Genomic DNA, 26,642 nt, shown 5'->3' with positions numbered 1-26,642 from the left:
TGATAAGCATCCTTTTCATCTGGTGAAGAAAATCATACACAGTTCTACCTCCTAGTCACTAAAGAGCTAGTGTTTTCTTTGCACATTTAGTTTTCAGCAAAGTCTAAACATTAAAGAAGCAGCCATCCTTGCTCTGACTCCAAACCTGTAAATTTAGACAGTTGGAAGAGATGATACTAACATAATTCCACAATTTTTTTAACAATGTGATTTTTCCTTAGTTGAAATTTTATCTTGATGTAAACAATGGAAACCTCACCTGTCTTGCCTTTTACAAATGATGGAGGAAGTACCAAGAAGGAAGACCGGTAGAAGAAATTCTACTTTTGCAGGAAAGCAAAATTTTGCTGAAATTTCAAAAACATTTAGAAAATGATTTTTCCATCTTAACATTCTGTGAAACAGAGCCAATCATTATGCTCCTTTGTTTAAAAAAACATCCCAGATGATAGTGGGATTGGCTAAGATTGTCTGATTTTTCTTATATCAGAAAATGATAGTTCTATACTGTCCACTTCTATTTGTTTAAATTTTTTTAGAGTCTCAGAACACTGCTGATAGATCAGGAGATATATGTTTCAACAAATACAGACACATACCTCAGAAATATTCTTTGCAGTAGATACATTATATTTCAGCTTGTCATCTTGCTTGAGAACAAGACACCAGTACTCAGATTCCAAGTGATAGCATTTTTAATGCACATTGCTATTAATTAATCTATTTTAAAGCAATAATCTTAGGGTTAAAAATTGATAATGTGATTTGAGGTTCTCAATATGTGGCGAGAGAAAGAGAGAGAGAAAATAAAGGCTTGAAAGATAAATGCTCTGTCTTTATTTCTAAGTCTATAATGTTGATGCACCATCTGAGAAAGAGACTGGCATACAGAAAAAAAGATAATCTGTGAAGGATGGAAGCAGATTTTGAAGGTATTACTTTTAAAAGAGTTCAGATAAGATGACACAAGGAGCATGAAAGGAGTTACCTGGGAGACTGACAGAAAGAAAATGAAGTTTTATGTGTTCCTTCCAGGTTAGAATTTGCTTTGAAAAAATAAAAATGATGAGAAGGAATGGATGCTAGTGATTCTCAAATTGTTTCAAAACTTTCAAATCCATCATTTAGGACCTTTCCCCTGCCTTTCTGCTTTGTTTTTAGTGGATCATGATAGATGTTGAAAGCATCAGCTTATACCATGAAATTAAACTTGAAGAATCTTGTATGTGCCTAGTTCATTTACAATGCATTGCAATGTGAGCCATAAAACTACTCAGCTGTGTTTAATGAATGAAAAGAAACAAGACATCGGGTTACTGCGACATTGAATCACTCTTTTTTTTTCCTTTCATTTCCTGTAGATCAGCTACAGTATTTCACAATTTGAGGTTCAAATATTTATATTGGCTAAAGACAAAGCTTACTAAGTAAACTTGGAGCTCTGTTACCTCTTAGGAAGAAGTGGTGAGAATACCTCCAAAAAATTTCTGTTTAAACTCTTTTCTAGAGGATATACATAATCTTCTATACTGGTCAAACACAGACACAGCTCCCATGGTGGCCTACTGTTTCTTGTATTCTCCATTAGGGAAAGTTATCAGCAATAAAAGAGGAATATTGAAAATATTTTTACCATAAATCCAGCTGGGTGCCAGGAACAAATAGAAGCAGTAAGCACAACCACTTGCCTCTCATTTTGTTTTATTCCTACCTTTTTTTTTACTGTAGAGAACTTCAAATCCACAAAAATCCCTTTCTGAGACTTTAAAAATAAGGGGATCTGGTTACAAAAACAGTGTAGAGAATATCACTCAAATAATTTGTCCCTAGGTAGATGGGACCCAGAAATCAAGAACCTCTTTACAGGATTCAGAATCATTTGAATAGGTCAGGACTAAAAACTCAGCCTAAGATTTTTTAAGAACTAATTCAGGGCTTATTAAAACCCCACCTGCAGTTTGTTCCATATTACCTTCACTGGTAGATTCCATCCTGGAAGCTGTGTTCACAGTATCCCCAAATAAGCAGTATCGTGGCATTTTGGTTCCAACAACTCCAGCTACAACTTCCCCTGTTAAAAAATAGAAAAAAGGACATTTTGTGTTTACAAATCACATAATCAGTCATACAGCCTTATGACTGGCTTCCTATACTACTTTAAATCTAATTTGTTAACCAGATAAAGTTTGAGTGTCAGTGTCATCTTTACACAGGTTACAAATCTGTCTTACAAGTGATTTAAAACACAGAAGGTATGATTTCTTGGTAAGACAATGTATGCTGATTAGTTGGCAGATGCTGGGCTGCACAGGACATGTCCCACTCTGTCTGTCAAGAAGGAATTGAAATCATACATCAGATAAAATCAGGGAGCTAGGACTCTGAGAGTAAAGGCTAGATCAGAGTGTCAAGAAATAACTCACTGTTTTGAGAAGAGAACAGAGAGAAGGAAAAGTGACAAATACAGAATTGTTTTTCTAACTCACATCAGCAAAGACACAGGGGTTGTGGGATGTTTCCAATGTTGTGTTCAAAACTGAGGTACCAATATTCCATGTATCCAATAAATTATTCTGTTGGGATGACCTCTATGTTGTGTTCCAATGAATACCAAAAAATTTACTTTATTTTTAATGGAGAGGAAATGGCCACTAGAGAGATGCATTTTTAAGGCCAGTGGAAGACTCTTTTGCAGATTTCTCAACATACCTGAATGTATTCCTGCTCTTATCTTTAGGAGGGTACTGGGCTTGTGTGGGATCTTAAAAGTCTTGCAGACATCCAGAAGATCTAAAGCCATGCTTGCGATCTCACCAGCATGAAGGATCCCATTCTCCTTGGGTACTCCTGACACCACCATATCTTAACACAACAGTGCAACGGTGTTAGCCTTTGGCATTACACATACATTAACTAAAGTACGCTGTCTAAAAAAAAAAAAAATTAAAAGATACAACAAAAGTAAGAAGTCCTATTCCTTCATATCTCAAGGCACAGTTGTGCCTATGGAGCAAAGAAAGCCATAAAAAAATGAAGGCTAGGACAATGGCTCATGTGTGGAATTACCTTAGGTATGAAAAATTTTGTATTTCTTTCTTATTTTTACATAAGATTTATTCTCCCCAATCCTTTCTTTCTTCATCCTCCCCTCCAATGAGAATGCTTTAAGTGGGACAGGCCATGCAAATGGTGCTGTTCAGTACCTTTGGTCATTGGGTAGATATTATAAAAAAAGGCAATGACTCCAGCTAGGCATTGACCTATGCTTCCTGCACTATGCTTTAAAAACTGATGATGGGTTCTCTGGGTCCCAGAGTGCTGAACTAGACAACCATGACTGTGAGAATGATAAACTCCCACTAAACCCTGAATTTATGTGGGATTTGCTGCTCTAGTTTGATCTCTGTAAATCTATGATGGAATTATATCTATGATGGCGCATGATGGAATTCATCCCATCGTGCTGAAAGAACTGGTGAAGTCATTGTAAGATCTCTGAAAATGCTTTTTGAATGGTCAGGGAAATCTGGAGAGGTCCTAGTCTACAGGAAGCTGGAAAATGTTGACCAGACTTTCAAGAATGGCAAGAGGGATGACCCTGCAAACTACAGGCCTGTCACTTTCACTTCAGTACCCAGCAGAAATTTGGAGATTTTTCTAGGAGGTAATGAAAAATACCTGACGCACAACACAGTCATTGGTCACAGCCAGCCCGGCTTCATTAGGGGAAAGTCCTGACTGTCAAATCTGATTTCATTTTATGACAGGATAACCCACCCAGGAGATCAAGGGAAGAAAGATGATGTAATCTTTTTTGATTTCAGTAAAGTTTTGATACTGCTTCTCCCAAGATCCTTCTGGACAAACTGTCCAGCACATGGCTGCATAAACTCATCATGTGATGGGTGAGCAACTGGTTCAGGGGTCAGGCACAAAGGGTCACAGTGAATGGGGTGATATCAGACTGGTGACAAGGCACTAGGGGAGTTTCACAGTGCTCCATCCTCAGCTCTCTGCTCTTCTACATCTTCATAAATGGCTTGGGCACTGGATTGGAAGGGATGGTGAGTGTGCTGATGCTTCCAAATTGCCTCACAAGCAGAAAGGCCCTGCTAAGAGACCTTGAGATACTACAGGACTGGGCAATTACCAACTTAATTTTAAAGAAGGAAAAGTGTTAGATTTTTCTCCTGGGATGAGGCAGCCCTGGATGCACAGACAGACTGGGAAAGGAGAGGCTGGAGAGCAGAAACAAGTGCACGAAAGGGACATGGGGGTCCTGATTGAAGTTGAACATGAGTCAGCAGTGCCCCTGGCAGCCAGGAGGGCCAACCCTCTCCTGGGGTGCATCAGGCACAGCATCACAGCCAGGCAAGGGAGGGGATTGTCCTGCTCTGCTCTGCACTGGGGTGGCCTCACCTCAAGTGCTGGGGGTAGTTTTGGGTGCCACAATACAAAAAAGACATTGAAGTGTAAGAGAGTGTCCAAAGGAGGGCATGAGGATGGTGAAGGGCCTTGAAGGAAGCCATGTGAGGAGTGGCTGGGGTAACTTGGTCTGTTCAGCCTGGAGGAGACTGAGGGGAGACCTCACTGCAGTAACAACTTCCATGTGAGGGGAAGATGAGAGGCAGGCACTGACCTCTTCTCTCTGGTCACCTGTGACAGGACTCAAGGGAATGGCCTGAACCTGTGTTAGAGGAGTTTAGGTTGGATATCAGGAAAAGGTTCTTCACCCAGAGGGTGGTTGGGCATGGGAACAGGGTCCCCAAAGAAGTAGTCGCAGCACCAGCCTGACACAGGTCAAGAAGTTTGGACAACCTTCTCAGGCACATGGTGTAACTCTTGCGGATGGTCCTGTGCAGGGCCAGGAGTTGGACACTATGATCTTTGTGGATCCCTTCCAGCTCAGAATATTCTCTGATTTTTTGATTCTGCTACTGTGTAGGGGCAAGAAACTGATCTTCTAGGGATCTATGGGGTGCATTTGTTCAGGAATTTTATGCTCAAGAATGTGTTCAACAGTTCCACAGAGAAAAAAGAGTGGGCTTTTTTTCCCCACATATCTTATAGGAATTCTGTCTGTTTCATCCAAAAGTCCAGTCAGGTTTCCTTAAGTTTTATGGAACTCAATTTTAATCATACTCTATCCCCAGCAGATTGCCATGGTAGCAAATATAAAGCCATTTTCCTACAAACTCTAAGAGAAGGTGCAGTCAAGCCCCTAAAGTGTATTAGGAGAAAGAAGATTGTTATAGTCTTTGCAAAAAGACAGATAATAAAGCTTAGGGTATGGCATCTATGATCCCATGTAGATGTAATTTTTTTAGTTGTGTTCCTGTGACACAGAAGTTTTCAACTGGGATTAATCTGCTGCCAAGACTTAAAATAAAACCTTACCAGTCATAGGGACCAAATAAGCAGTAGCGGTATTTTACTCAATAATTTTTCCCATTCACAACATTTATCAATCCTACAAATGATTAAAGATATGCAGGAAAATGTTCCTAAAGTTTGTTGGGGCTGTGGTAGGACTCCTCCCCTAATTGTTTTATTCGGTGACAACTTCCCGGTGGCAACAAACTGTCCAAATCTCCTTCAGCTGTTCTTCCTTGTCATCAGACAGTCTCTATCTTGATGCCCCAGGCCCCATCACTGTCCACAGCTCAAGGAACTTACAGGCATCTCCTATTGTCTCCACCTTATAGACATCATAGTTATCTATGATTTCATCAAAAGTGGTATAAAGCTTGTTCAAGAGATCTACCACTTGGTATGGTGTGCTGCTGCTGGACAGCTCAGTGAAGCCAACAATGTCACTGTAAACACACAACAGAAAGAGCATAATCATCCACTGTCCTAATCATTACTGATTAGTAATCTTAAACACAAGTAAAAATTTGTCAATGCAATTACACCAACCTTCTCTTTTCAATAATTCTTTTGCTAAGATTCTTATTGGATAGTTTTGTCTTAATTTATTTAAATTTACAAAAGACTCCTTTCTTTTAAAAGGACAGACTAACCTTTTTGTTTAGAAATGCAGTAAAGCATTTTTACAGGTTGACTTTAATCTGTAAAAGACTAAGCAGTCTTCATTTCTGAGTTATGTATTAATGAAAAAAAGGGAACTAGATATCTGTTCATTCTTCACAAGTGAAGGCATGCCATTCAAATGTTGCTTACTGCACATATAAAAAAAAATAAAACTGCAAATCCATGTGGACTCTAAGGATAGACAAATTTTCCTTACACAGGCTAAATGGTGGATTCTTTACTTAGACCTATCATGTGAAACATACATTCATGCATGTGTAACACATGTAAAGTGATATGATGCTGTTTGTTAGAGCTCCAGAGTAATGCCATTTTATTTAAGCAATTATAATGAAAAGTAGGGAGGTGTGAGAATTTTGAACGACACTCTTTTGCAGAACCACCTGTTACAATAGGTGGCAGTTTAGACAGAAATTCTGTACTCGGTTAGGAGCTTCACCTCCATTTGAGGCCTAGAAGTTTCTTCTGTAGGAGACAGTTCTAGTCCTATCTTTCATTTTTTATTTACCTGAAGAAGATGGTGACACTTGAGTAACTTTGAGCTTGTGCATGTTTTCCCTGCCTGAGATCATCTGCTACTTGTTTCGGTAACATACCTGTTGTAGAAAGTAGAGCACTGTAATCTTTTTACATGGATAAAAGAACACATTAAACATAACATGTTGGTTTAAAGGCACAAAAAATGCTCATGAATCTGAAAATACACTTTGGCATCAAAATCCACTCTGCCATTATGTGAGAATTCACAATAAATCTCACTGATAACACATCCAGATTTTTCACATGACCCATAACTTTTAGGCCCAACAAACCAATATCTGTACATTCCAAGAAACAGTAAGGTTAGATTCTAATGATGTGATCTGGGATTTTACCAACTCTTTCTTTGTCAGCTCTTTCGTAATGCTTTCTACCCATGTTACGTTTGTTTACTAACTCTTCTTTTTTTTTTTTTTAAATCATCTTTGTTCCCCCTATCTTGCACTTTCACACCCCTTTGTTTTTTCCTCTCTTATACGCTATTCCCATCTCTTTATTGTCTTTTGTTCTTACAGAATCCTGGAACACTGCCATCAAAAGTAACCAACTACAGCTCCACAACATTTATAACTATGTGAAAGGCCTGCCACACCAATGCAAAGTCAGGGCATTATGAATTTTGGGCCATAGTTCTCAGATGAGTGTACTGATTTCTAGGAGGGAAATACAGAAAGTGGCTAAATATCTTCCCAGCTTTGCAAGAAACAAATACATTCATTCTTTGCTAGCTAAATGTTACCTATTAAATAATCACCTATCAAAGGGTTCTTGTTTGTAGTTAGACAGCTGAAATAAAATTATTTTTGAGAAGAATATCCAGTATTTTTTTCTTTATAACTTACTATACAACAGACGATCAGTCTTCTGTTTTTCATGCATTAAATCCTGGGTTCTCTCAGAAACCAGTATCTCCAGATGTTTGTTATATTTCTCCATCTAAATAACAGAGAATTTTCTAAAATTTTTCAAAAATTCATCTTTTTACTGAAACAGATGGCTGGCTAGTTGGATAGGATTTAAGTATTTGAATGATTACACTTTGAAAATATTCAGAGATAAAAAAGGGCACAGGTCTAAGAAACTTGACACTTTTTTACGAAACCCAAAGATCAGATTTGTCCTTAAGTACATTTATGAATCTAGACTTGAGGTTGTTGCTTACACACAAGACAGAAAAAGGTAATTTCAGGCTTTTCAAATTTCATGCAGACTTTAGGGGCCAAATCCTATGCAGAGAGCAACCTACAGACAAAATCTTAACAAAACAAAAGGTATCTAAGACTCAATCTTTTATCAAAAATTCACAATGACCTTTCATAAAATATCTTGCTGTGCTAGTCTATGCTTCGCTTTTTGCATCCCTCCCCTGTGTGAGGCAGTAGTCTGTGGAGGCAGGAATCTTCTTTCTCTGCTGATGGGCTTGAGATACTCTGCTCAAAATGATTTATAAACGTGCTATTTGTAACATGCAGGGATTCTATATCCCTGCTATATAAGACCACTGAGCCACAGGAAAGGGGAAATATAGTTTGCAAATAACATTTGACAGACAAAAAAAAAAATGCTCAGCCAAAAGGAAGTCGAGAAGTTAAAAAACTGAATGCAAAGGAAAGCTGAGTTTCAAGCAGAAGTGCATCTACAGTCGACCCAACAGAACTGAAGAAATAACTCTGGATTTTTTTCACCAAACAAGGGGTTTTAAGATTTAAAAAAAAAAAAAACAACCCTGAAGGACAGAGGTGAAAGTTATTGAAAGTGAGCAGATTGGATTGGATTGAAGTGCTAAATTTACCAGAGTCATCATCATGTCAACAGGGCTAACAGGATTCATCTTGTACAACATTTTCTTGACTTGTTCAAATGTAGGCCTTTGGGATGGATTATTTTTTCTGCACCTTTCGATTAACTGCAGAAGGAAAGAGAGTGAAAAAATCGAATAGCCTTTTATTATTCCAAGCATAAGCAGTGTTTTACGTTAAAACTTCTGTTTTCTTGATGCCAACTGGCTGTGTGAAGCTCTATCTGCAGCTGGTGAAAAGTGTCAGAGCTACACTGAAGCCTCTGGAGTTCTACAGGTTTTTGCTGAATGAAGGATATTAGTTAATGAAAATGCTGCTGTGGGAAATTATGAGTAAGATATATACGTTCCTTCTGCTGAACACAGCCTAAGCTCTTGTGTTGTGCTGTAAGAGAGTGTTATGCTGGAGTGTTGCAGTCACACACTGTTTTCAGAGGACTTGCCTGTACACAAATTTCACGAAAGATTAAGAGCTGAAGAGCCCCTTAAGAATGTTAACTTCTGATTAAAAACCAGTGCTGCTGAGGAGTTTTTTTTTACATTTATGTTGCTACAAAAACGAGCAAAGGGGAATTATATAGCACTTAAACTGAAAAGAGGATGTCCCCATCTTGTTCTGATTTAATAAAACTGGGAGGGGGTGTACTTTATTGAGGCTACTGAAGAGAATAATATGTTGCATAAGAAATAAACCAAACTTGTAATTTGCTTGAGACAGTCTTCATTATGTGAAAGCCCTCTGTCAGTAAGCTAGATATTACTAGCATGAAATATGTATGGAATTCAACACTTTATAATAAAATGAAATCGCACAAAAATCAATGATTGAAGATTAAAACCATAATCCATTACACTGGCAACTGGAGGGGACAACTGAGTCTTTCATTGTCACAATAACAGGTTTTTTATTAAGGATATTAAATTTTATCATTTTACCTTGTTTGAGGTGCACTTCTTGATTTCTGAGTAATTTATATTATATTTATCAATATTTATATTTATCAAGGTAATATTGCCATAAAAATTCTATGACGTGTTGTAAATTCACTTCCAATAAATGATTTTTGTACACAGTATTGTATTTTACTCACCTCTACATAATCTGTGGGACATGGGCAAGAATTCTCAGCCTTTCCTGAAATTAATTCTGCCAAAGGTGGGCAACATGAATATTCAGCTGAAGGCACATCATCTTTCTACAGAAAAGGGGATTAAACAATGTTGAAACCAGTGTTGTAGTTCTCATGCCAGCCACTGAGAATATATTACTATTATCATCACCACTTTTATAACATCTTCCCTAACAGTTCAAAGTCAGCTTTTTTTACATAAGAGCACAAGGGAAAAGAAAGGAAAAAAAATGTAACCCAGTCTAAAAAGGGTCACCTTGAGTTAAAAGCTTTTTCATGGCTGACAGGCTTTAATCTCAGTGTTCATACGGCATAAACAACTTTTGAAACAACTGAATATCTGGCAAGATATTGGGAAGCTTTTAAGAAGCCACAAGGATTATATTAGTCTATTATCACAAACTGTCAGAACTGGAAAAATAGTAGTTTCAAGTTTTCATTGTTACAAATCTTGTTAAGCAAATTATTTCAGAGAGAACAGAGTTACACATCCAGACCATCTGTTTTCAATTGCAAGGTGCATTCTTGCTGTGTTTGCCATTTAGCAGTGATCAAAAGACACATGCAAAACAGAAATTTTCCTAATGGAGAGCAGTTAATTTGCTTTCTTAGGTTATTCTTATTACTGCAAGATTCCACTAAAATGGCCTGTAAAATGACAGGAAAAGGAAGAAACAGAAGAAAAAGGAAGATATTAATACATACATTCTCCCTGCATCCACCTAGCCATTAAGCCTCCCAAAACTAATTGAAAGGCAGTTTTGGAGATACATTATTTTTATTGTATGATCTTCTTCAAAACTCAGAAAGGGAAAACCCGTAGATCTATGAGGAAACCCTGATTAAATGTTCAATGGTAACTGAACTGGCCATAAAATCATGAGAATTCATAAAATCATGAGGAAAATGCATGCTCAAAAAGTAACTCAAAGGTGCAGTAACTCAAAGTTTGGCTTGTGTCTCCAGCAGAAACAGAATCAAACTTGTCATGCAAATTCTACAGGTAGTTCATCATTACTCACTGCCAGAGGGTCACTTCTTGTGGCAATTTCTAGTAAAATGATGGCATAACTGCAAAATAAAAATGAAGAAAAATCTTAATGCAATAACAGTTAACTGAGTCAGTGATTCCTTCATTTCATGATCTCTTATTCTTCCCCATTCTATGACTGAAATCTCGGTATCTCAAAAGGAAGGAGGGCAATGGCGCTGCTACTTGTTTCTCCTTTGTGTTTTCAGAGATCTATGATGGAATTTTTCATAGCATTTCCCTCTCATCATTATAGGTCCCAGAGATGTTTGAGTTTGATGGACAGCAAAGCAATTTTCTCTGTAAGAATGGAATCCAGAGGTGATATGTGCAGGTTTATGTACATGATTCCTACCAGTTAAACACAGAGGTCTGATTTTTGCTCCAGTCAAGGGGCAGGAGCAGGTTCATCAGAATCACCAGTAGGAGGAATAGCTTTTTTTCAGCCACTGAAAACATCACTGTCCTAGAAAGTCTCCATAAAGTCTGTGATGACACATTGTGCCCAGAGGAGATATTTTATAGTAGGCATTTCTGCTTGTTCCTTTGGAATTATATTTTCATGGTCATTATCTTCCTCAGTTGAACTAAGGTCAAATACATTCACCAAGGATGAAGAAAGGAAAAAGACAGCAAAAACAGAGAATTTAGTCCTTTTTCTGAACTCATTGAAGATCTTTCAGAACAGTGATCTCTCCAACAGGCTGGATGAAGTTGCCTCTTAATATAATGAAACTGCATAACAATTTACTCCTGCATCCCTCTCAGTTCGGCAACACTCACTTTTATGGAGAATATTGGTTTTCAATCTGTTGTGTTGCTAATGGCTGCACTGTTCTGTGAGACATTCTGCTGGTAACAGGATATGTTTATCTATCTTTCAGCCCACTTGCGGACCACCAGTGGAAAATAAAATAATGCATATAAAATATTATGAATAATTTAGAAATTAATCTGATGAGATTTTTATATTAATTTTGTGGTGATTTGGTAGGAGAAGGCAAAGTCAATCCTGGTGAGGCAGCAAAGCTGAAACAGATTTTCAAGGATAACAATTAGATGATAGTAAGTCTGACAAAGCAGTATCGATTTGATTCATCTTTAGCCGCACTGCCCAATAAAATTCACTATCCATTGTGGATAGTGAAATTCATGTGACGATTGCAAATCAAGAAGAACCAATCCAGGAGAAACTGTGACTGGAAACAGCCTCTTCAGCTCAAAACAGGAGCTACGTTCATGCTCCCATTTTCATTTCCATTTTAGCTTCCCCATCTGACCAACACTTTCCCTAGAGAACTTTAAAAGCAAGTGATTCATTTGTAAGAGCACACTAAATTCCAAGGCCCATTCCTGCAGTTTGTACTAATTTTTTATTTGGGCCTCACCTTCAGGAATATTAATGGAATTTTTTGCAGAGGTAAAAACTGAGGATTTCAAGACTGGATCAATGCTGCCAATGATCCAGTGAGGCCAAACACATGTATCTGGGAAGGCTTACCTTCTGCTCACATCATCGAACACAAAATTTGTTAAAGTGCATATTCTAAAGAACAGCCCAGATAAGGAGACAACCCTTTCAATGGTACAAGGTATTTCTCTATCTTCCCTGTCTGCATGTTGCTCTTCTCCCTTTCTGGTGTTTTTTTCTCACTGCTTTTACCTTTTTTTAACCAAGAAAATAATAACTGCAGTGCCACAAAAGAAGATGAGGATTTTGCAGACGTGTGGGTGCGACAGCAATATAAATACAGGAAACATTCACTGAATCTGCCAAAAATTCATTGTAGACATATGTGATATGAGCAAATCAGATCTTAGGACTATTTAAAGGGGAACCCTTGGTAAAAAATGCCTTCAGGAAGCATAGTCGCTTGCAAAGTCAAATAATGATATCTATCCAGAACAGGAGCAAAATGAGAACAACAAACCAAGGAAACATTTTCTGAGATGCATCTTGCCTTCATGGAAATGGTAAACTGCAATGTATAAGACAATCCTAAAATTATTGTTTAGTTGGAGCACAGTTCTTTCAAAGACTACTTCATGTTGAAAAAGTACAGACCAACACAGGACAAATGACAGTAGCCAGAAATACTAACACAATCCCAAACTGCCTTAGCTGAGCTATTTTGGAGCAAATTCTAAGGACATACTGAAGTTTATGGGCAGAAATACTACTAAGACTTCAAGTTCTTGCTCAGTTAATCTGATAGAATAAATAAAAAATTAAAAAATTAATGATATTCAAGTACATTTTATATCCAGGCATTTGTTTACAATCACGTAAACAAATTGAAAAGTGCTTGGATAGAAGCAATCCACCACTGGCAGGGAAAGCCACTGGAAAGCAATCTTCTATAAAGGCTTTCAAAAGGAAAGGAATGGAGCTATTTGCTAATGCGTCCATTTTTCCCCCTTCTCTTTATTTTTCCTCTGTAAACGAAATATTGTCACCATGTATATGCCCCAGAATAATTGTATTGACATTCAATTATAGAATTACAGGATGCATATGTGCATTATGAAATTCTAGAACATTGATGCTATTAACTTTTAAAGTATTGCCATTGGAGAAAATAATCTACTTTTCATAAGAAACAACAACAGAAAAAAAGGATAATTAGTTAATAGAAGATCTTTATGCCTTTTTATCTTACCAGTCAAGTGTCTCCTTATAAATCATGAGGCAAACTCTGCTTTTAAATTATGTCAGTGAATTCAATATTTGGTTATCTACTTTGAAAGAGAAGATCATGTGATATCTATACTGTTCTCTATTCCAGGACCAATCCTTTGAAAAATACAATCAAACACGTACCTGGAGTGACAATAAAATAACACCAAGCCTAACTGTCATTAAAGAATACTCAACATTACTGAAAGCCAGATCAGGAAAACTTAGCTACCTGTAGACATCTGACATAGAATTGGGTTCAACATCTGAAAGAGTACATATTTCAGGAGCGGTGTATATCTGTATCAAATGCTGCTGGGATGAACTTGATCCATCAAGAGAATCTTCTTTTCTGAATGACTGCAAGCCATAATCTAAAATGGAAGAAAACAGGAAGCAAACTATGCAGTGGATACTTCCCTAAAACATGTGCAGTAGTAGATGGTAACACAGCTAGTCTAAAGAAATTAATTTTCCCCATTCTAAATACACATCTTAGTCTCAAAATAGTGGGGTTTGGGTGGTCTTTTCCCCCTAAACTATTGCAAATGTAGCATCTGGAAAACCAAATATTTGGGCAAGACTGGCTGACAGCAGAGAAACTGAACTACGTGACCCATTGCAATCAGAATTATTTTATGATTTTATCAGATTATTTTCAGATAATAGTCTCACCTCAGTGCAAAAGTTAGCATGTAAATACAGGTTTCTGTTCCACTTTATCCCTTGGTCCTTATCTCTGATGGCAGGTTGCTCAAGTAATTACTAGTTGGGCAGACTAACAACTGAAAATCAGATGGTGGGTGTTACTTGAACACCACTAGCATCAGAACAAAGGCAGCATAGATGTGAAACATCTTTCCATCTATATTTCTAGCCTAATATAGAAGGAATTCTTAGCATATGACTCAGAATCAGGAAGAAGGAGAGAAAAAAAAAACCTGACTTGTTTTCTTTCTTATGTAAAAAGTACTCTTCTTGTATGAGTGTATGTGAAGGCTGGATGCAGACATCTGGTTTTATTTGAAGTGACCTCTAATTAAGGTGTTCCTAGGGACTGAATCTTTATGTGGAGGCAATTTTTAGAATAGCTACCACATTTGTTATTTTTGAGGTTTGTTTGACATTACTGCATCCAGAAGAACCATGAAGATTTTAAAACACTAAAGTTTGACACAGAAGAGAATCAAAACAGAAGCTGCTGAATGATTTCACAGGTATCCTACTTAATTGAGAGGAGCTGTGCTAAGGTGATGCATTTGATGTAATCCAACTATGTCTAATTTTTATGTTTTTCTCCAGAACAGGCTCCAAGCAGAGTAGGCAGTTCTGAAGGCAGAAGGATACTGAAGGAGTTGGAGAAGCAAGTTTGTCCCTGTGTAGGAACCTTAGTCATAGGATGTACCACTGAAATACAAATCTGCTGCTACTGCTTTTAGGATGGCGATGGGTTAGAAAGTATGATCACTACTCTAGGCAAAAAGTAGAAAGATTATCATTGCCCTAATTCCCTTTGGCAGCTGCAAACTAACCTAGACTCACCAGTAGCTTTCCTGTTCCCACAGGCTGTCTTCCTGTACCAAGAGTAGACCTGACCTGCAGCTCCATCTCTGGGAGAATACTATTCAATGCTGTGAACAAGACTTAAAATCTCTGAGTTAAGTCTTCTTTTCCCCATTAAACTACCTTGCACTTACCAATCAGTCGACATTACTGTATCTCTTTACACCACTGTCCATGCCTCGGGTTTCTCTCTCAATCAAAACAGAGAATGAGGCAGAGTTTCTGCTCAGATGTTGATAGACTGAATCATTTGTGGGATCTGAAATGTGTATCTGTGGCACATACTAAATGACTTGATATCGCAACATGAAACTTGCTTCAGCACAAGGCACTGCTAGTGAAGTCTGGTGCAGTCAGCAATTCCACATGAAATGTCAACATGAAAGCACTTGGGAAGAGTGTTGTGTGTTAAATCTATAATTAGGGGGTTAGTTGGACAGTTTTTTCTAGCCTTCTCTTTACCTGCAATTTTACAAACCCACCGGTCATCTATCACACAGTTATTAGACTTCAACCGTCCGTGATACATTTTGTGGTGGTGGAGATAGGCCATTCCTTGAGCAATATCAGTTGCAAAAGAAAACCTGAAAGTCAAAAATCAGTGAGCTAGTATTTCCACTTTCACTCAAAAATGGCTCCAAAGCCTGCTGAAGTTTTCAGAAACAATAGCTTTCAATTTGTGTCCCCATGCTCATTTTTCTAAAACACTTAAGGTGACTGTTCAAAAACCTGTATCTCCCTGAGCTCACAGACCAAGACAGTAAAGTTTCTTCTAGAAATTGTTAGTACTTTTGTATCCTTGAGAGTGCTTTCACATGTTTACCAGTGAAACAATTTTATTATCTTCCTCACTTTATTTGGAAGGTTTCCTTCCTGAAAACCATTTTTCATTGCTGAAGGCAAGCATACACCAGAAGCAGAAAGGACGTGTCAAGAAGATCAATCTCAAAAAACAATGTCACTGTCTTTGTGAAAGTTTCACTGACAACACGAGCTCATTTCCTGTCTTGGTAAGAATAATAAAACCACTTGCAGGTATGCTGACCATTTCACCAATATGTCTTCACAAAGATGTAGTAGGTTTTAGTTAAATAGGGATACCTAATACATTTGGGAACAAAATAAAGTTATATAGGAAAAACTAATTTAAAATAATTTTGCAGCATAACTAGAGAAAGAGTTGAAAAATCATTGGCTTAGCATTGCAAGAACTAAACACATGATTTCTCAAAACACCCAAAAGACAAGCTGGTCTGGATATTCAAATTTCCTTCCTTCCTTCCTTCCTTCCTTCCTTCCTTCCTTCCTTCCTTCCTTCCTTCCTTCCTTCCTTCCTGCCTTCCTGCCTTCCTGCCTTCCTGCCTTCCTGCCTTCCTGCCTTCCTGCCTTCCTTCCTGCCTTCCTCCCTCCCTCCCTCCCTCCCTCCCTCCCTCCCTCCCTCCCTCCCTCCCTCTGTATCACACCACAGTCCTGTCTAGACAAGAACTTTAGCTAAAATTAACATCTTGTCCTAAACAGCATATAGCACAGTCTATGCAATCCAGCTTTTCAAAAGCTGGACTTTTTTACCTGAAACCCCAGTTCAGAGGAATATCTTCATTGAGGAGCACATCACTCAGGCTGCCTTTGGGGCAGTACTCTGTGACAATAGCAACATTTGGAACTTCTATACAACCTCCAATGAATTTGCAGAGATTAGGATGGTCAAGTTCCCTGTGAAAATCAACAAAAATCACAGCACAGCAGTAATTTTTACAAATGTCCCTCTTGGTTTTGTATCGCAACTCGAAAACAAAGTGCCTTGTCTCCTGATGTAGAGAAAAAGTAAAACTGACATCAGAAAATTTTGATCTTAGCTCTCTTTCAAGCAAAGTTTGAAAGAAAGAGGAATATGAATTTACAGTCACATTTGGAAAAATTTTAAGCCCTAAAAATTAGTGTAAAAATGGAACAACATACAGTTCTTAGATTTCACTTCTTACCTCACTTGCTTTACTTCTTTACGTATGGTTTTAGACAGCGTGAATGCCTTCCTCATTATTTTCTTTATGGCCACTGTTCTGCCATCACTGAAACAGAATGAAATGCTGTTTATAGTTGTAGGGCAACTTCAGGAGCCAGCAATACTACAAAAATGGGCTGCATATATTTTGTAATGGGGAACAGCTTCAAATCTCTAGAAATGAGGCAGATAATTTAAGCATGTCCATATGTGGTTGTAAATCTGAATCTAAGACAAGGGACTGGACCCTGTTTCTTTTGATGGAGGAAGTATTAGTGATTATATTCAATCAATCTTTATCTATGGACAACATTTCAAATGGGAGTTTTAGAGTAATTTTGGACAGTTTGATGACGGAGTAGCAGCAAAGGAAATGTCAGAGCTAGAGAAACACATACAGCCACCTCCTAGCTATCCATTACTTCTGGCTATTGTTCTGCAGATCCTTTACTGACATTTAACATACTTTTGTTCTCATGGGGTTGAGCATTCTCAGCAAAGAAGCAGCTGAGCTTGATAGAGAGCAAAGCAATTTTCCTTTTTAGACTAAAGGAATTCAGTGGAGATACCTGCAGGAATTTTAGTGATGGCCACCACATAAAGAGTAAGTGGTGTCTAGTATAGCAGTTGTAGATGTTTCACCAATGAGACTGAATGCCTCATTCTTACATTTTTCACCCTTGATTAACATTTTTTACTTGGAGTCATCTGAGGAAGGTGATGATGATGAAAATGTCACCATTCAGAAAGAACCAGCAAAAAAGATCAGTGCTGAACATAGTATTTCATCAATGAATTTGCTGTGATTTTCCACAATCTGAGCTGAAGGCAATTTCTCCCCTAGCCAACGATCCCAAGTAAGCTTCTTTATCCTGCAAAGCACAGATCCTTCCCTGTATATTCAAATGACCTGCTTCCAGCTTTGCACATGTCCTGCTCCTACCCCTTAATTTATCACTTCTATGGGAAAAATTGCTTTTTGGGTGGCAGGATATATCTATAACCTTTGTCCTTATAGTTACATGATATGCACCTTTATAATTTGATTCAGAAGTGAAATGTTCTGTATCTTGAGTCATGTCAGCTAGTTAAAGGACAAGATTTCTAAAGTGCTACTGTAGAGGATGCCCTTCTTTAGAGCAAACAACCTAGTTTGCCTGCATTTCAGAAAAGAGGGGTTAATAAGTCACAGTTTCAGATACATTTTAACAGCAAGGACCATTCATTAACAGATGCAGGACATCTTATGTACCAACAAACAACCTTTAAACAAGACTCTAAGAGAAACGGAGAAATGAAAACCAAACCAGAAGCCTGGCATGTAAAATACTCCACAGCCAATATGCAGTACAGAAGTCAGATGATGATCTTAAGTTACCAGATTTGGCCAAACAAGACAAATTCAAGCTTTTTCTCTGCCTATCAACGTAAAGTGGAAAGAACCAGAAATTAAGGTGAAACTAATATGGTAGATACTGCAGTAAATGAGTAACACATTGACCTACTATCTCCCAGTCTGGGTGAAGTGTTTCCTGCTGGACATGTTGGCAGCTTCTGTGCAGGAACTCAGAGCAGTAACACAGCTGACATTGGAGTCACTGGGTGCTGGGAGAGCACTCATCATGCTCGATGTTGCTGTCCGTATAACACCATCTAAATGGGATGTGGGATGAGAAAAGGCACACAAAGGTTCCTATTTATGCACAGGTGGAGATACCAGAGGCAAACAAATATAGGAGAATTCTCAAAATCTTTGCATCTCATCTGCTCTTGTTAATACTTAAAGAGAGAAAGCCATTGCTTGGAATTTGACTGCTGCATAAAAAGTCAAAAAGTTTCAAAGATGATTCATTGCCAGAGATTCATTACTTCTCACTAATCCTCAGGATTTTATGCAATTTTAATTTCTCTGCTCTTGAGATTGTTAGCCCTTGCTGCTACATAGAAGCTAACGACAGAGGGAAGGAGAGTAAACCCTGTGCCATACTTTAACAAGTCTATTTGGAGCTCCTAGAAGACTGTAATGCACAGGAATGTGGGAAGTGATTCTGACACCAGAGAGAAGAGCAACAATAAAGTAAGAGGAAAAAAGTCCCAGTGATTTTCAATGTACATTTTTTATGTCTGTTTACCAGCACACAGTAAAAAAATGGATTTCAAAATAAATTTAATGAACTACATATCATGTCATAATCTCCAATTAAAATCCAGTTTTAGCCCATTAGTCTCAGAATTGGTAAGACCTCTCAACTGTCCCTGGTAGAAATATCATGCTGAGGAAGTTCAACATCTCACCTTGAATCAGGACTGCCATGTTCCCACACCATAGTATCACCCATATGCAGTTCAAAATTGCATTGACATTTGAAGCTTTCTACAGCATTCCATGCCAAAATACACTACAGATCCCTGAGATAGTCTGAGAATAAGACTGCATATATATCTCTATATATGGTGCAATACACCTAAAAAAGAAGTTATCTTAAAAAAAAATAAGGCTAGTTTTTCATACTAAGTGCCACATACCCTGGGTACTGCTGATGTGTTTTCATTTTGATATCTGTGCATTTCAGGCTGCTGTGGGTAGCTCTGAACAACTCTATCCAGAGAAGACATACTGCCTGTGACCTCATAATGTAATCAGTCCTCATTAAGTTGTTAATCATCACTCTTAGAGCAATACTCTTAAACAGTAATGCTGCTTTTCAGACTTTTTTCCAGGAAAGGTACATCTTTCATCTTGGACTTTTTAAAATAATTTTCATCTGTTATTTTTTGATCATGCTTCTTATTTCCCTCAGTCTCTTTCTATTGCTTTCCTTCACATGTGATGCTTATGGCATTTTCTAATTTACTATAAGCTAAAATTTTGCTCATGTTACTTTTTGCTGTATTGAAAAACACTTTTCTCCATTTCTGTTGCACAAATCTGGATTGAAATTGATTTTGGTTCCTGTAATCAAACTAATTTCTAAGTCAAAATCTCTTATTTACAGAAACAAGAATATATTATGAAAAGTATACAGAAATTAATGTTCAAGTCTAAGGCTGAAAGCGTCTCTATTATATATTATCACAAGAACATCTTGACACTGGCAACCCAACAGAACACAGACAAAGCAGACATCTGCCAAGCAATTTCTCCCAGAGACAGAAAATGAGCATGTGTACAATCAGCACAGCAGACTTCCATAGATTTACTCTTTCTGAGGATCTAGGTATCATTTTCCTTCTGAATGCTAAATCAAGGAACAACAAAGTAAATAATCTGTATGTATCTTAAGTACAGCACAATAAAGTAGATAATAACACCTGAATATATTCTTAACTTGTTTTATTAGAATAAATTAAATCATATTTTATAACCAGAAGATGAAATAGAAAAAAAACCACCTGCAAACCTCTGGCCAAAATTAATTACTTTTTGTAGCAAGTCTGCCACAGACAGCATACACTAAGAGAAATAAAGATAGTACTATGTCCCTCAATACATTTGCACAATTACAGGGCAACTTCATACAGAAAAATATATCCACTGAAGCAACTGTAATTTGTTTCGTCCAATTCCAGAGCTTTTCTGTTTATTTTGGGTAGGTTTATCTTTTTCAATTAAAAATCAACATAAATAAAAAGAAACTATTTAAAATAACTTAGTCATCTAAAGGTTTGACAAAAATTATTACTATTAACAAAAACAGGAGTGAGCAGCTCACAGAGGTTGAAATATTGGATATATCTTTCAAAAACGACTTCACTTTTTGCAAGTGAACAAAAATAAGAACAATATAATCGAGATTATTTCTCAAAATTAATAAGGAAACTGATCACAATATCAAAATTACAAGTTACTAACCTTGTTTGATGCAGGCGAAGTCTATTATCCAGCTTTCATCCCAAAGCATCTTTTGTTTCTGGTATTGAAACCACTACAAAAGTAAAAAAAAAAAAAATCACCCCTAATGTAGTCCTCCTGTCTTTGAATGAATTGAATCAGAGATTATTTTTATAAAATATGAAAATTTAAAAGTATCCAAATTAAATCTAAAGTGTCAACATCTAGCATATGTCTTACAGTAACATTAGAACCAAAAGTATTAATAACAGGCTTAGAAGTAAACAGTATCTAATTAAAAACTACACATTATATTCCAGAACTAATTCCATGTCATATTCTGTATTGTCTACAAATTCCCCATTATTGTCAACATTTATGCATTTACATTTCAGCCTGGACATCAGATGAGGGGTTTACAGCATCTCATCTCATGGAAGTGCCCAGTGTTGTTTAAGTACATGACAAGAACACACTTCCTCCCAATCCCGAGATAAGGAACAATGTATCTTATATCTTGGAATAAAATTTTTTAGCCCATGACCTACACATTAGGCCATATTGTGACAAATACTCTATCATAAAGAATATTAGGTAGGGATTCCGTGGCTACTTTGTAAAGAAGGCATTGAGCTAATAGCTGATTTTAGGTAGAGCTGACATACAAAGCTAACAGGTAAAAGTGTAAATGCATGCTTTCAAAGGAGCAATAGATTAAATTATGCAGTTGTTAGGACTGCAGTCAATGCCAAAATGGTAAATCAAAGCAGCATTTTACCATCATTATTCCATTTTCTATAGTGCCAAAATTAATATTTGGAATGATGCATTCATTGAAATGCATTCATTGAAACAGGTAACAAAAGCCCAGGAACAGTTTGTGGAAATTGTGTTGATATGTTGGTTGAAATTGTGACAAATACAGAGCTCACTGAATCAAAATTAAGGCATCCCATTTATTTCAAAAAGCTTCTGAGGAAAGAAACCTACATTATATCTTGAAAAGGTGTGACTGTACAAAGACATATTAGCAAGAACTGAATACTAGGCTTGCTTCCTTTGACACTGATATCAAAGGAATCCTTTCCGCTACTCAAAGCATTGAAGAAGGCATTAGTTTCCCAGACAATTCCTTTTACATTACATCAATTCCTGAATTAGATTAAAAAAATGTTTCCTATCTTATTACAGTAAAAACCAATAGAACCTTAAAAACCCATGATGCTGCTATTGAAGAAATTAGCAGGAATATGGCTACAGAAACGAAAGAAGGAAGAAAACCCAAATTACTCCAAAGCTACAGAAAAACAGCAGAAATAACAGAATAATTTTGCTACAAGAACTTTAAATAAAAGTATGCAAGGCCAAGAATCTCCATTGCTCTTTCTAAAATGCCAGTCACCTAAAACTGCCTGACTTCTCATCTGTCCAACAGCATATTTCTATCAGATCATATGGTTTTATTGGACAGTTGCTATAAACTCATTGTCACAACTTGCTTGCGAATTATGAATGCTCAAATAGCTTTCAACAGTGCTTCTGTTCCAAATTTACAAAGTCACACAGTGAGGCACAGAAAGACAATATAATAAATATATATCTTTTATATCTGTATCTATAAAATATAAATATGTATTTTATATATATAAAAATATAACGTGATTCAGCCCTCCCTTAGAACCTCAATTTGTGGGCCATCAGCTTTCTCCTACTCATTCCCTCTCTGTGCAGCTGCCTACCTCAGATGCTCACTGCAACTACAGTATAAGACAGAAAGAGAAAGAATCCCTGAGGGAACAGGAGCTTATAGACTGAGAGGATATATAGGCCAAGGTCTAAACAAATTACCTGTTTTGAACATAGTCAATACAACGACTCTACAACTGCCATATTCACCCACTAAACCTCTGTTAAGAAACTCACAAATGCATTTTTTTCAAGATGCAGACACGTAAGGAATGTAGATTCTCTTTCTCAGAAGCACTCGTAAGTAATAAGTCATAATATCATCCTTTCTTTATACCGACATTTTCACTGAAAGACACCCAAAACTACTTCTCCAATATCGATACACTCCTCTCTCCTCATTCCCTTTTTGTTTTTCCTTCATGAATCTCTTAAAATAATTTATAACCATTATGCAAAATTCATCACTTTGAACTGAACCAAGCTGGTTGTTACACTAAGAAAAAGAACTTATTATAAAAAATCAACCAACCAAAACAGAAGAAAAAAATTATCTTCTCCCCATGATTCTTTTGAGAATATCTCAGCTTGAATGTTTTGCTTTTAAAGTTCTATTTGGACTCTGAGATTTAATGGCCTCTTGTGGAACTAGTCCCTTAATGAATTTACCTTATTTGTTTTTGAAATCTTTTATAATTCTGGCCTCCATAGATTTTTGAAGCCACTAATTTCATGTCAGAGTTTTGTTGTGAGTGAAAAGTACTCTTACTTTGTTGGCATCCCCTAATCCCTATGTTGTGGAAAATCTTTTTTTCCTTTACCATAATCTACCCATTCCCCTATTACATTCCACCTCAGTCTTCTCTCTTTAAGGATGAAAATTCCTAGTATGATGTGACTTTCCTCATAAGGAATTTTTAAAAGTTGTTTCCCTTCTTTCTGCTTTTTTTCCATAGCACACAGGTGCTGGAGGCAGAAGAAAATCTTTCCTTCTACTAAGAGAGAGCTCTACTCTGTCTAATAAAATTATGGAAGAGAAAGGAAATAAATGAGCAAAGAACAGGTACTTACCATGACTGTCAAAATGAAGCCAGTGCAAACTAAACATATTGGTAAGGCAATTGCTATCTTAACATCAACAGAAAGAGGGCATTCCCCACAGTCTGCTGGACAGATAGAACAGCCTTCTTCTTCCTCACAAAAGCCATCTCCACAGACTGATTAGAAAACAAAACACACATGAGAAAATTTTAAGACAGTTTCATCCATTCACAAGATTGCATTCAGATTTAAACATGTCATTCTTGACCTGAGAAATCTCAGAGTCCCAGAAAGAATAAATTTTGAAGAATTCAGAGATACCATCCCAGCAACTTAAAGAACAATCTGAATTTCTGAAGTAATACAGGTTCTCTTTGATCCAGGTAAATGTTAATTACATCTGAGCCTTTAACATGTTTTGTATATAACTCACTTCATCACTATTGTATTTCTCATAATCCATACTTTTTTTTTTTTCCGAAACTCAAAGTTCTTCAAGGCCTGCATTTTCTTCTGCATTCTTTGTATTCAGTCCAGTGCTTGTGATCCCCAGAAGTTAGGCACCCTTCTTCAGAAGCAGCAGAAGACACTGGAGACTGCAGACAGAAATCTTGCAACCGACACTCCAAAAATTTCCTTTACTCCAAGGTCTTATATAAATTATCAGCAAAATTAGATGTAGTTTAAAACAAAAGTATTAAATAACAGAAGTCTTTCTTCCATGTCTTGAATGGTCTTTCAATTTTACCTCTGTGACTAAACTAAAATCATGCTGTATTTCATACTTGAGAAGTGAGCTGAAGGTATTATTCTGTCATTATGTAATATTTTTAAAATAAAAAAAAAAAAATCCGCTGCTCAGTAATAATTCTGTTTCAGCCTCACTAATTCCAGTGTAATACCAAGATAATACCAGAAGTCACTTTTCTGCCTCAGGGGTAGAGCTGCATTTTTAACAATTTCTTCTCTGATATATTGTAAGTTTCCTGGAAAATTCAGCTGCAGTTGTTTTGAAATGAGTAGAAAATTCTGTAGATAAATACTTTCATTCACACTAGAGTTGCTTTGTATTTTTTTTTCTTTTTTTTTTTTTTTCTGTAACATTGGGAAGTATATTCTCACACTTCCAGAAGAGTAGCTAACAAGAGTATTGGGATGACCCTTCTGTTTTAGCCAATAACTTTCTTGAGGTTGTGTGTTTAATTCATTAAACAAGTCCACCTTTAAAATTTTACATCACTAAGAGAATTGCTACAGTTATTTCTGCTTCCCTCCACACAGGTATACTAAAGAAAATAAAGACTGATGCCCTTGTGTCCTGGGTTGAAGTATATTCTATCACCATCTTCATGAACTGTTGAAACCAGGTGAGGCAGTGCTCCCTGCCTCCTCCACTCTGGCTTATCTTCTGTTAATGAGCCCATCAGCACCTTTCCTACACAGCTCACAGACGACCCCCTCCTGGACTACCTCCTGTTAATGGGCCCATCAGGCCTTATCACATGACTCACCATCCCATTGTGAGATGCTCTGCCCAGAGGGAAGAACCAAGCATTCCATCCTGGATATAAGCTGAGACTCTGAACACCAGAGGGGCACTTACCCACTGAATTCCCAGAGGACCCGAGCTACCAGACCTTTCTACAGGATCACTGCTTCAGGAAGACCACCTCATCTGGACTGCTTCCATCACTACGCTCAGGCTGTATTCTGACTCTGTCAGTGGCCTTTTGTATTATTGCATCTGTTTTATTTTACTTTCTTTCCTTTCTTCCTATTAAATTGTGTCTCTGACTTGGAGCCTCTCATTTGTTTTGCTTTCAAACCACTACACCTTGGGAGCAATTTTTAATGTGAACAAGGGAATCAGTATGGATTTCTACCTTTCCAATAGGTTTAAGATTAGTCTGCGTCCCTTCAGAGAAAAAGTGTCTGGATCCTCAGAACACTAGCTGGAGGAATATTCTCACATTCCCATAAACTGCTGAAAAGCTTTATAGCACCTGAAGCTGTTGGTCATAGTATTTGACTTTACTTATTTGACAAGAGTGGCTTTCTACTGTTCTAGATTAATACAACTGTTAGAAGCTCAAACACTTTTTCAGACTTCAGTGATATGTGAAGAAGAGTTTCAGGAAGACATATGTGTATTTTCAAAGATAGGCTGGGGTAGGAATCATTTCTACTCTTGCTAACTATGCATGAATGATAAAATCATTGAGATTTACAGTCAATAAGCAATTACCTTACATTTTCATTTTATATCATACCTACTGCAGGAAGAACTGTGGTTTTTGCTTCCAGAGCAGCTTGGATTTTCCCAACTCTGATGTGTGCGATGAGAGAAGTCACGCCCAAGTGAACTAGAACAACCTGAGAAAAAAGGGAACAAACCAGCAAGCATCAAAACTTCACCTGCATGCAGTAGGCTTTTAAAACAAGAACTGACTGACAGCGATATCCTTCAGAAGAATTTGTGTGTTTTTTTTCAAAATTGGGAGAGACAGCTCTTGTGAGAAAGAATGATCTGATTCCCTTTCTGGTGTGTCTTGCTCTCACCAGGTAGGGCTATGAGCCCTGTGCATTCTGCCATGTATGCTTTCCTGCTATTTCTTTCAGGCGGAAGCACAGTTCAGTTACTAGTGAAATGTATTGTCAGTGTGAACCTCAAAGGGACGGATGATGCTATTAATTTTCCTCACATCCCCATTCCTTCCACTATCTACCTAAGGTGTAAAGGTGATACTTGCAAATCAAGTCAGGTGGGAATTGATGGTACTCAGCTATATGCATAACTTAGATAATAGCATATATATATAAAATGAAGTGGGGAACATATTAATGAACTGCATTAAATCATTAGCAAGAAAGCTATAAAAAGACTGAATCAAGTAAAATCCTATTTGCAATAAATATACTTTACCTTGGCAGTCCAGTTTCTTTGGCTCATTTTGCCAGCAGTAGACAAAGTGTGAGTAAATATCTGACCATCATCTGGGATCCATGGACCACATATTCTTCCTTTAGCCTTTTGTAGACATATTGGTTATATCAGTATACCAGCACACAATTAAAGTCTTAGCTCCTCCTCTTTTACTTTCTCGAAATTACTTATGTTCTCTAACAGAAAATAATGTTATTTCATAACCAAAGCTATAAAAATGCCAAAACACAAGCAACATAGTTCTGTGACAAAAAAAACAGAGAAGCAATTGTTCCTATATTCAGTTAAGATCTCATATATACTGTTCTTTCTTAAAACATGAGCCTCAGTAGCGTACTCAGAATG

The 26,642-nt window shown here is 37.2% G+C and overlaps 1 protein-coding gene across 1 annotated transcript in view; it reads right to left on the bottom strand.

Annotated features, from left to right (window-relative positions):
• Nucleotides 1–26,642, bottom strand: part of LOC136289044 (atrial natriuretic peptide receptor 1-like) — a 36,325-nt gene that overhangs the window by 1,137 nt on the left and 8,546 nt on the right. The window contains exons 5-21 of the mRNA XM_066182511.1: nt 26,277–26,381; nt 25,624–25,726; nt 23,384–23,529; nt 20,648–20,720; nt 18,300–18,447; nt 16,775–16,861; nt 16,362–16,505; nt 15,255–15,376; nt 13,462–13,603; nt 10,548–10,593; nt 9,484–9,588; nt 8,387–8,500; nt 7,437–7,530; nt 6,563–6,650; nt 5,677–5,816; nt 2,710–2,862; nt 1,973–2,071 (exon numbers count right to left, since the gene is read on the bottom strand). Of these exons, the coding sequence (XP_066038608.1) occupies nt 1,973–2,071; nt 2,710–2,862; nt 5,677–5,816; nt 6,563–6,650; nt 7,437–7,530; nt 8,387–8,500; nt 9,484–9,588; nt 10,548–10,593; nt 13,462–13,603; nt 15,255–15,376; nt 16,362–16,505; nt 16,775–16,861; nt 18,300–18,447; nt 20,648–20,720; nt 23,384–23,529; nt 25,624–25,726; nt 26,277–26,381 (1,909 nt within the window). The remainder of the gene's footprint in view (nt 1–1,972; nt 2,072–2,709; nt 2,863–5,676; nt 5,817–6,562; nt 6,651–7,436; nt 7,531–8,386; nt 8,501–9,483; nt 9,589–10,547; nt 10,594–13,461; nt 13,604–15,254; nt 15,377–16,361; nt 16,506–16,774; nt 16,862–18,299; nt 18,448–20,647; nt 20,721–23,383; nt 23,530–25,623; nt 25,727–26,276; nt 26,382–26,642) is intronic.

Source organism: Chamaea fasciata, unplaced genomic scaffold, assembly GCF_029207755.1.
Source record: "Chamaea fasciata isolate MVZ Bird 193981 ecotype frontalis unplaced genomic scaffold, bChaFas1.0.hap1 SCAF_4, whole genome shotgun sequence".
Classification (NCBI taxonomy): domain Eukaryota; kingdom Metazoa; phylum Chordata; class Aves; order Passeriformes; family Sylviidae; genus Chamaea; species Chamaea fasciata.
Note: the sequence above shows the minus strand (reverse complement) of the source record. Positions and strands in the feature narration are given on the sequence as shown.